The sequence below is a fragment of the Calonectris borealis genome, chromosome W (genome assembly GCF_964195595.1).
Source record: "Calonectris borealis chromosome W, bCalBor7.hap1.2, whole genome shotgun sequence".
NCBI lineage: Eukaryota > Metazoa > Chordata > Aves > Procellariiformes > Procellariidae > Calonectris > Calonectris borealis.
Genome location: NC_134351.1, coordinates 14,528,217 through 14,539,539, shown reverse-complemented (window position 1 = coordinate 14,539,539; position 11,323 = coordinate 14,528,217). Strand labels below are relative to the sequence as shown.

Here is an 11,323-nt window from a genome sequence, read left to right as displayed (position 1 = left end):
AAGGATGGCAAGACCAATTTTGTGATTGAGGAAATAGAAGTTGTGCGTGAAGCTAATCAGAACTAATGAGTAGATGAACACTGATTGGAAGAAAATGTATGTTTTTGTAAAGATACTGTAGGAGAGAGATTTTTGCAATGCATTCTTGCTTAGTACTGATATTCTGGCAAACAGAATAGAAGGACTAGACAAATACATATTAATAATTTTCAAATGAACACCTGCATGTGTCTTTTTCATATTTTGTCAGGAGTGTAGCGATTATAATTTTGTCATGAATAAGAAGAACTGTTAGATTTTTAGAATATTACTGCACAGGACAAATATAAATTCTACTTTAAAAAAAAATTCAAGCAAAAACTTCCTTTGGTTCTGGATTATTGATTGTACATGAGCACAAACGAATTTGAAATGTAAAACTAATTTAAAAAATGCTTTTTAGGATGAAGTTCCTGCTCTGTAAATTTTAACTTTAAATTATTTTTCTGCAGCAGTTACAAACTCCTGAAACTTGTGGTTTATAATGTAAAAGCTTCTCCATAGCAGCAGGCTCAGCATCGCTATAATTAAACCTTCCTCGCATTGATTTACAGCCAGTCTTACTCTCGGGGGGGGAGAGAGCTTGCTCATCGGGGAAGATGGCAGACCAGGGGAAGATTTCAAGTTGGGAAACAGACGATTTCTGAACCTGATATGGCAAAGATTGAAAGTATGGTCTAGGGAATAAGGGGTGGTGGGAGGAGGAGTTTAGGGAGTAAGAACCCATTTTTAACCCACCGCAAAGTTATCAGTGAATTGGAGTGTGAGCAATTTTGCCACCTGCCGTCGCTTTGCAGGGCGAGTCCCTCTGGGAGGGAGTCACGTATGGCCAGCAGCGAAACACCGGTGTAGTGCCGCTGGCTCCCTCGGCGTCAGGAAGGGAGAGGGGGGCCCGGGGAGCCCGGGGAGGAGGCGGGCTGGAGCAGGGGCAGGGAAAGCCCCTCCGCGCTCACTCCTAGTCCTAGTCCTAATCCCAGTCCTCCCCTGGGCTGGGCTGGGCTGGGCTGGGCAGAGCCGGGCTCTCCGCCGTGCCCTCCCCCGCCTCCTGCACACCCCGGGAGCGCTCTCCGCGCTGATCGCAGCCTGCTGCCGGCTCCGCCCTCCCCCGCGTTGGCTCCAGCCCGGCTTTAAATATTTCCGAGCGGGAAGCCAGCCCCCTCTCCCTCTCCCTCTCCTTCCTCCCTCTCTTCCCCGTCTCCCCTCCCGAGTGACCGGGAGGACTCGGGGGGCGCGGCGGCCCCAGCCGCTCCCACACTCGGGCGAGGGGCGGTGCGGCAGGAGCTGTCCAACTTTTCAGCACAGTTTCCCCGCCGCTGCCCGGAGGAAGGCGCCCGCCGCCGCCCCGCCGCCGCCCCGGCCCGCCTGGCCCGGCCCGCCGGCCTGGCCGCCGTCAGCATGGAGGCAGAGCGCGGGGGCGGCAGCGGCTTGTCCGCGCTGCCCGGCAGCAGCGACGGCGGCAGCGGGAGTCTCAAAGCCCCCAAGCATCTGTGGCGGCACGAGCAGCACTACCCGTCGCAGCTGTGGCAGCACCAGTTCCTCCAGCACCAGCAGCCCCCCGGCCCGCCGCCGCCGCTCGCCTCGCGGGGCCGCTGCCTGGCCGGGGCTCGCGTGAGGCACCGCGGCTATTCCGACACGGAGCGATACCTCTACTGCCGAGCCATGGACCGCGCCTCCTACGCCGTGGAGACCGGCCACCGGCCCGGCTTGAAGAAATCGCGGATGTCCTGGCCCTCCTCTTTCCAGGGACTCAGACGGTAGGAGAGGGCTTGGCCCACCGCTCCGGCCGTGTGTGGTGGGGGGGGCGCTGCGGCGAGGTGTCGCTCTCCCGCCCGCCATGGCTGCTCCCGGCCGCGGGGAGGGGAGCCAGCGGGGGCCGCTGAGGTGTGGGCACAGCGGGGTCTCCGGCGGCGGGAGCGATGCGCTGGGCTGCCGTGCTGGGGAGCCCGGGGTGGGAAGCTGCGGGGAGCGGGGCAGCTCGCTTACCCGGGGCCCCCGGTCAGGGCTCGCCTGGAGCGGGCCGTGACCGGGGCACTGGCGGCGGCACGTCGTCCCACACACGCCTGTCTATGGATGGAAAAGCAATCGCTAAACACGTGGGTGGGAACGGGACCGCGTCTGTGCCAGCAAGGAGCCGTGAGCGGGGCGGCTAGTGCGGGGCGGCCGGCAGCGCGTGGCCCTGCGCTCCGCCCCGGCCCCCCTTCCCGCCGCCGCCCGGCTCCGTTCCGCTGCCTCCCCGGCTGCCCCTCCTCGCTGGAGCTGCCTTTGCTGCCTGCGCTCCCCGGGAATCTACAGCGCTGGTGCCGAGTGGGAAGGACGAAATTCGTGTGCAGTTCACACGAAGTTAAAATAATGAGAGCTCTGGGAGGTGGGAGACAGTCTTGCAAATCCAGTGTTAGGGTCCTGCTAGTTTGAATGGGTTTAGATTAGAAAATAGGCTAATGGTTTCTTAGCCAGAGGGAGGAGTCCGTCATTCACTAGTCTATTGTTCCCTTTTAAATGAGCTGTAGATTTATTTTGCAGTGTGTAGCTCACCAATGCCTATTTTGCCCTTGATGACTATCACAGGCATCTGTTTTAAAATCAAATTCTCTGTCAAAATCAGTAGGATATTGTATTTGATCGATCAATTTATTATTCGGTCTTCATTTGTAGTAGCTGGAACCACTTCCTTTTAGTGGAAAGCCCCATGCTTGTATTTGAATATTAAGCGGACATTGTGAATAAAGGATTTATGCTGAGAATGGTGGGCAGAGGGACAATACTTAATACTCAGTTACTCTCTAGATTTTTGATTTCCTGGATAATCAGATTTTTATAGCATGATATGCTCGATGAATAAATAATAGAATCCTTTCTGAACGAAGATTGCTTTGTGTGTTTCTGTGGTACACACTGTATTCTTTATTATGGAGCCTTGGCCATAAATCTGAGCAAGACATACTTGAACATTCTCTGGCAGTGTTTGCTCTATTTCTACCTAACATTGGATTCATTTCCATATATAATTGAGAAATAAAAAGAGGTTCAGCATTTCTAAATTAGAACTACACTTTCACATCAGTAATCTTTAAAATTTGTCTTTTAATATCTTTGGTTTTCATGCAGCTATTCTGTTGCTACACCTTTGTATCACTTGTGTGAACTCATGCTTGTCCAAAGTTAATGATGATAATTTTTTCACTATGTAAGATTTGAAAGAACAAATCATATGCTTCAAAAATGAACAAATGTTCAAATTAATGCTCTTTTCAATGCATTCCTGTTTCTTTTATAGAAAAAAACACTAGGAGTCTAGGGTTTTCGATCTTTAAGACTGAACGCATTTCTCTTTTCTGAATGCAAAGAAGTTTAATTTTTGTAAATTGTTATGGTTGGTTGGAGTATATTCAGCATTTTCCCATGAGTGATTAGTGATTGAGGGGATGACAAGTCAAGATGGGAAGGGAAAGTACACATATTATTTATTGTTAGGGTTTTGGGGCCATTTTAAAATTTTAAATTAAAATTCTTATGATGCCTATTTAAATAGGAATTTAAAATTCTCTGTGAACAGTATTTTGCTTTTTTTAATCTTCTTTGCTTTTTTTAATCTTCTATTCTTTTTATAAGTGCAACCATGTTGTTTTGACAAGACATACTGCTTTAAAATTTTGGGGGGGGTGTCAGTGGTATTTATTTTCATTTTATGGAATTGGTAAAAATACTTCAGATGTGCCTCCTTTTTAGAAGTACTAAAGCAAAGTGGAGTAAAGAAGCTCAGTAAAATTGACCGTTCCATGACTTTCTTAGCAAAAATAAATTCTCACAGTTAAACATTTTGAATGAAATGAACAGCTATAATATGCAAACACAAAGTGAACTGCAACAAATTGCTTTATAAATATATTCAAGAAATATCAGAAAAGTCTGGTCTTTCCAGGACTTTCATTTCCTGGATGAAATGAATGTGATGGAGAGCTCAACCAGAGGAGAGGCACTGCTGGACCTGTTGCTCGCTAATGCAGAAAAACTTATCGGAGAGGTCAAGACTGGAGGTAGCCTGGGCTGCAGCGATCATGCCCTGGTAGAATTCTCAATCTTGAGGGGGTCAGGACCCTAAACCTCAGAAAGGCAAACTTGCAGCTGTTTAGGGCGCTAGTGTGTGGGATCCCTTGGGAAACTGCCCTCAGAGATAAAGGAGCGAATGAGAGCTGGGAGATATTTAAAGACATTTTTCTTAGGGCGCAAGAGCTCTCAATCCCGATGTGCAAGAAGTCAGGCAGGGGAGGCAGGAGGCCAGCTTGTCTAAGTCAAGACCTCTTAGCCAAACTAAAACACAAAACCAAAATGCATAGGCAGTGGAGGCAGGAATACACATCCTCGGGACATTATAGGGATATGGCCTGGAAGTGCAGGGAGGGGATCAGGAAAGCCAAGGCACAGCTGGAGCTGAACTTGGCTAGGGATGTAAAAAATAATAAGAAGGGTTTCTTCAGGCACATAGGACAACAAAGGAAGATGAAAGAAACTGTACCCCACACACAAAATGAGCAAAACAGGAGACCTGGCTACAACTGACATGGAGAAGGCTCAGGTATTCAACAACTGTTTGCCTCGGTCTTCACCGGCAAGTGCTATAGCCACACCGCCCAACTCACAGAATCCAAAGGCAGGGACTGGGAGAATGAAGTACTGCCCACCGTAGGAGAAGATCAGGTTCGAGACCATCTAAGGAACCTGAATGTGCACAAGTCCATGGGACCTGATGAGATGCATCCGAGGGTTCTGAGGGAACTGGCGGATGAAGTTGCTAAGCCACTATCCATCATATTTGAAAAGTCGTGGTAAACTGGTGAAGTTCCCAGTGACTGGAAAAAGGAAGACCTGGGGAACTACAGGCCAGTCAGTCTTACTTCTGTGCCCGGCAAGATCATGGAGTAGATCCTCCTGGAAACTATGCTAAGGCACATGGAAAACAGAGAGGTGATTGGTGAGAGCCAACATGGCTTCACGAAGGGCAAATCATGCCTGACAAATTTTGTGGCCTTCTACGACGGAGTTACAGCACTGGTGGATAAGGGAAGAGCAACTGACGTCATCTACCTGGACTTGTGCAAAGCACTTGATACTGTCCCACACAACATCCTTGTCTCTAAAATGGAGACACATGGATGTGACATGTGGACGTGTGGACCACTCAGTGCATAAGGACTCACCACCAACCGACCGATGCCCAGCCAGTCCCCAAGCAGCAGCCCCACGGCCAGCTTTCCCCTAGTTTATATACTGAGCATGATGTCATGTGGTATGGAATATCCCGTTGGCCAGATTGGGTCAGCTGTCCTGGCTGTGCCCCCTCCCAGCTTCTTGTGTATCTCCAGCCTTCTCAGTCGGTAGAGCATGAGAAGCTTAAAAGGCTTTGACTCTGTGTAAGCACTACTCAGCCATAATGAAAACATCTCTGTATTATCCACGCTGTTTTCAGCACAAATCCAAAACATAGCCCCATACTAGCTACTACAAACAAAATTAACTCTATCCCAGCCAAAACCAGCACATTCTCCACCCCTTATTCCATGCCATTTACGTCATGCTCAGGTACCACACTATCCAATACAACCTCATTAACCACCACCCCCCTTCCCATCCTTTAATATAATACACAGATATTATTCCCTTAGTCTATGGAACACCCCTGTAAAATGTCTGTAAAATGTCCATAAATGTCCACAAAATGTCCGTTGAGTTCATTTAGTCCATGACTTCGGGCTCCATCTGTCATAACAGTCCTTCAGACCAGGAGAGATGGTGTGTGGTGTTGGATTGTTGCATGCTGAGGCCAGTTCTGATTCCATTATCGCTGTGCTTGTCCGGTTCTATCATTGCTGCACTTTCCTCGGTTTCGTCGGAGTACATTCTTCATTAATCTGGGTGATTTTTACTGTAATACTGTTGATTTGGCACATAGCAACCATAGTAGTGATGACATACAGTATTATATACCAATTGACATAATACAATTCAAAACATTGGCTATTTTCACCCAAAATTAAATCCCCTTGAGGTACACATCGGACTTCCCCATCCTTTCGCATTACCCACCAAGTGCACCCGGGTTCTTGAGCAAAAGCAATCCCACAAATGGCTTTGCCTTTGCATGAGGCAGAAATAACCCAGACTATCTTCCCCACCATATTTCTTATATGCACTACAGGGACTTTGGAAGAAGGGGCAGGCAACTCAAGAAGAGTACAGGGATCTCATTAGGTCGTGCAGAGAGGAAATTAGAAAGGCAAGAGCCCAGCTAGAATGCAAGCTGGCCACTGTCATAAGAGACAACAAAAAATGTTTTTACAAATATATTAATGACAAAAAGAGAGCCAAGGAGAATCTCCATCCTCTATTGGATGCGGGGGGGAACGTTGCCACCAAGGACGAGGAAAAGGCTGAGGTACTCAACACCTTCTTTGCCTCAGTCTTTAGTAGTCAGAGCGGTTATCCTCAGGGTACTCAGCCCCCTGAGCTGGAAGACAGGGACGGCGAGCAGGATAAACCCCCCATAATCCCAGAGGAAGCAGTTAATGACCTGCTACACCACCTGGACACTCACAAGTCTATGGGACCGGATGGGATTCACCCGAGGGTACTGAGGGAGCTGACGGAGGAGCTTGCCAAGCCACTCTCCATCATTTACCAGCAGTCCTGGTTAACAGGGGAGGTCCCGGACGACTGGAGGCTCGCCAATGTGACGCCCACCTACAAGGAGGACCAGAAGGAGGATCTGGGGAACTACAGGCCGGTCAGCCTGACCTCGGTGCCGGGGAAGATCATGGAGTGGTTTGTCTTGAGGGCACTCACAAGCCATGTCCAGGAAAACCAGGGGATCAGGCCCAGCCAGCACCGGTTCATGGAAGGCAGGTCCTGCTTGACCAACCTGATCTCCTTCTATGACCAGGTGACCCGCCTCGTGGATGAGGGAAAGGCTGTGGATGTGGTCTACCTGGACTTCAGTAAAGCCTTTGACACCGTCTCCCACAGCATTCTCCTAGAGAAGCTGGCGGCTCATGGCTTAGACAGGTACACTCTTCGCTGGGTAAAAAACTGGCTGGACGGCCGAACCCAGAGAGTTGTGGTCAACGGAGTTAAATCCGGTTGGCGGCCGGTCACGAGTGGTGTTCCCCAGGGCTCAGTACTGGGGCCGGTCCTGTTCAATATCTTTATCAACGATCTGGATGAGGGGATCGAGTGCTCCCTCAGTAAGTTTGCAGGCGACACCAAGTTGGGCGGGAGTGTTGATCTGCTGGAGGGTAGGAAGGCTCTGCAGAGGGACCTGGACAGGCTGGATCGATGGGCCGAGGCCAACTGTATGAGGTTCAACAAGGCCAAGTGCCGAGTCCTGCACTTGGGCCACAACAACCCCATGCAACGCTACAGGCTTGGGGAAGAGTGGCTGGAAAGCTGCCCAGAGAAAAGGACCTGGGGGTGCTGGTTGACAGCCAGCTGAACATGAGCCAGCAGTGTGCCCAGGTGGCCGAGAAGGCCAATGGCATCCTGGCCTGTATCAGAAATAGTGTGGCCAGCAGGAGCAGGGAGGTGATCGTGTCCCTGTACTCGGCACTGGTGAGGGCGCACCTCGAACACTGTGTTCCGTTTTGGGCCCCTCAGTACAAGAAGGACATGGAGGTGCTGCAGCATGACCAGAGAAGGGCAATGAAGCTGGTGAAGGGTCTGGAGCACAAGTCTTATGAGGAGCGGCTGAGGGAACTGGGACTGTTTAGTCTGGAGAAGAGGAGGCTGAGGGGAGACCTCATCGCGCTCTACAACTACCTGAAAGGAGGTTGTAGCGAGGTGGGTGTTGGTCTCTTTTCCTAAATAGCAAGTGATAGGACAAGAGGAAATGGCCTCAAGTTGCGCCAAGGGAGGTTTAGATTGGATATTAGGAAAAATTTATTTACTGAAAGAGTGGTCAAGCCTTGGAACAGGCTGCCCAGGGAAGTGGTTGAGTCACCATCCCTGGAAGTATTTAAAAGACGTATAGACGTGGCGCTTAGGGACATGGTGTAGTGGGCATGATGGTGTTGGGTTAAAGGTCGGACTCGATGATCTTAGAGGTCTTTTCCAACGTTAAAGATTCCATGATTCTTTGATTCTATGACTTTACCCTCCTCTACAGTATGTAAAATATTCATTGTGCAGGGCCAGCTCAAGTGACAGATACCCTAGTGTTGACTAACCAGGTGGCTTTTGCTAAATGTGTATCCCAATGCTTGAATGTCCCACCACCCATTGCTCTCAGTGTAGTCTTTAGCAGTCCATTGTATCGTTCGATTTTCCCAGAGGCTGGTGCATGGCAGGGGATGTGATATACCCACTCAATGCCGTGCTCTTTGGCCCAGGTGTCTATCAGGGTGTTTTGGAAATGAGTCCCGTTGTCTGACTCAAGTCTTTCTGGGGGTGCCATGTCGCTTTTCAAGGCCCAGGATGGTGTTCCTGGCGGTGGCATGGGGCACAAGATATGTTTCCAGACATCCGGTGGTTACTTCCACCATTGTAAGTACATGGCGCTTGCCTTGTTGGGTTCGTGGGAGCGTGATATAATCAATCTGCCAAGCCTCTCCATATTTGTATTTCAACCATCGTCCTCCATACCAAAGAGGCTTTACTCGCTTGGCTTGCTTGATTGCAGCGCATGTTTCACATTCGTGGATAACCTGTGCAATAGCGTCCATGGTTAAGTCGACCCCTCGATCACGAGCCCATCTATATGTTGCATCTCTTCCTTGATGGCCTGAGGTGTCATGGGCCCACGAAGCTATAAATAATTCACCCTTATGTTGCCAGTCCAGATCCACCTGGGCCACTTCAATCTTAGCAGCCTGGTCCACCTGCTGGTTGTTTTGATGTTCTTCAGTGGCATGACTCCTGGGTATGTGAGCATCTACATGACGTACTTTTACAACCAGGTTCTCTACCCGGGCAGCAATATCTTGCCACAATGCGGCAGCCCAGATGGGTTTCCCTCTGCGCTGCCAGTTGTTCTGATTCCACTGCTGCAACCACCCCCACAGGGCATTTGCCACCATCCATGAGTCAGTATAGAGATAAAGCACTGGCCATTTTTCTCGTTCAGCAATGTCCAAGGCCAGCTGGATGGCTTTCACCTCTGCAAACTGGCTCGATTCACCTTCTCCTTCAGTAGTTTCTGCAACTTGGCGTATAGGACTCCATACAGCAGCTTTCCACCTCCGATGCTTTCCCACAAGGCGACAGGACTCATCAGTGAACAGGGCATATTGCTTCTCGTTTTCTGGTAGTTTATTATACAGTGGGGCTTCTTCAGTACGTGTCACCTCCTCCTCTGGGGATATTCCAAAATCTTTGCCTTCTGGCCAGTTCGTGATTACCTCCAAGATTCCTGGGCGACTGGGGTTTCGTATTCGGGCCCGTTGTGTGATCAGTGCGACCCACTTACTCCACGTAGCATCGGTTGCATGATGTGTAGAGGGGACCCTCCCTTTGAACATCCAGCCCAGCACCGGCAGTCGGGGTGCCAGGAGGAGCTGTGCTTCAGTGCCAACCACTTCCGAAGCAGCTCGAATCCCTTCATATGCTGCCAATATCTCCTTCTCAGTTGGAGTGTAGTGGGCCTCAGATCCTCTGTATCCCCGACTCCAAAACCCCAGGGATCGACCTCGAGTCTCCCCTGGTGCTTTCTGCCAGAGGCTCCAGGTAGGGCCATTCTCCCCGGCTGCGGTGTAGAGCACGTTTTTTACTTCTTGTCCTGCCCAGACTGGCCCAAGGGCTATTGCATGAACTATCTCCCTTTTAATTTGTTCAAAGGCTTGTTGTTGCTCAGGGCCCCATTTGAAATTGTTCTTCTTCCTGGTCACTTGATAGAGAGGGCTTACGATCAGGCTGTAATCTGGAATATGCTTCCTCCAAAAACCCACAATGTCTAAGAAAGCTTGTGTTTCCTTTTTGCTAGGTGGTGGGGATATGGCTGTTATTTTGTTGATCACATCCATTGGGATCTGATGACGTCCATCTTGCCATTTTATTCCTAAAAACTGGATCTCCTGTGCAGGTCCCTTGACCTTCCTTTGTTTTATGGCAAAACCGGCCTTCAGAAGGAGTTGGACTGTTCTCTCCCGTTTCCAAAAAACTACTTCTGCTGTGTTGCCCCATACAATGATGTCATCAATGTATTGCAGGTGTTCAGGAGCCTCACCCTGTTCCAGTGTGGTGTGGATCAGTCCATGGCAAATGGTAGGGCTGTGTTTCCACCCCTGGGGCAGTCGATTCCAGGTGTACTGGACACCCCTCCAAGTGAAAGCAAACTGTGGCCTGCACTCTGCGCCAATGGGATTGAGAAGAACGCATTAGCGATATCATTTGTGGCATACCACTTGGCTGCCTTTGACTCCAGTTCGTATTGGAGTTCTAGCATGTCCGGCACGGCAGCACTCAGTGGCGACGTGACTTCGTTCAGGCCACGGTTGTCTACTGTTAGTGTCCACTCTCCATTGGACTTTCGCACTGGCCATATGGGACTGTTCAAGGGTAAGTGAGTCTTGCTGATCACTCCTTGGCCCTCCAATCAGCTTATGTATGGGAATCAGAGAGTCTCGGTTGGTGCGGTATTGCCGCCAGTGCACCGTTTTGGTAGCGATTGGCACCTGCTATACTTTGACCCTCAGCAACCCCACAACAGAAGGATCCTCCGAGAGACCGGGCAAGGTAGACAGCTGTTTAATTTCCTCCATCTCCAAGGCAGCTATACCAAAAGCCCACCGGTACCCTTTTGGGTCCTTGAAATACCCTCTCCTGAGGTAGTCTATGCCAAGGATGCACGGAGCCTCTGGGCCAGTCACAATGGGGTGCTCCTGCCACTCATTCCCACTTAGGTTCACATCTGCCTCCAATACAGTTAACTCTTGGGATCCCCCTGTCACTGCAGAAATACAAATGGGTTCTGCCCCTTTATAGCTTGATGGCATCAGGGTACACTGTGCACCGGTGTCTACGAGAGCCTTATACTCCTGTGGGTCTGATGTGCCAGGCCATCGAATCCACACAGTCCAGTAAACCCGGTTGTCCCTTTCCTCCACCTGGCTGGAGGCAGGGCCCCTCTAGTCCTGGTCATATTATTCTCTGGTGTCGTGGTTTAACCCCAGCCAGCAACTAAGCACAAGACAGCCACTTGCTCACTCCCCCACAATGGGATGGGGGAGAGAATCGGAAGGGTATAAGTGAGAAAACTCGTGGGTTGAGATAAAGACAGTTTAATAGGGAAAGCAAAAGCCAC

General features: G+C 50.1%; 1 protein-coding gene across 1 annotated transcript in view; it reads left to right on the top strand.

Annotated features, from left to right (window-relative positions):
* Positions 1–1,434: 1,434 nt before the first annotated feature.
* LOC142075110 (3',5'-cyclic-AMP phosphodiesterase 4D-like) overlaps positions 1,435–11,323 on the top strand; it is a 659,649-nt gene continuing 649,760 nt past the window's right edge. Inside the window, exon 1 of the mRNA XM_075136129.1 lies at positions 1,435–1,793. Within this exon, the coding sequence (XP_074992230.1) occupies positions 1,435–1,793 (359 nt within the window). The remainder of the gene's footprint in view (positions 1,794–11,323) is intronic.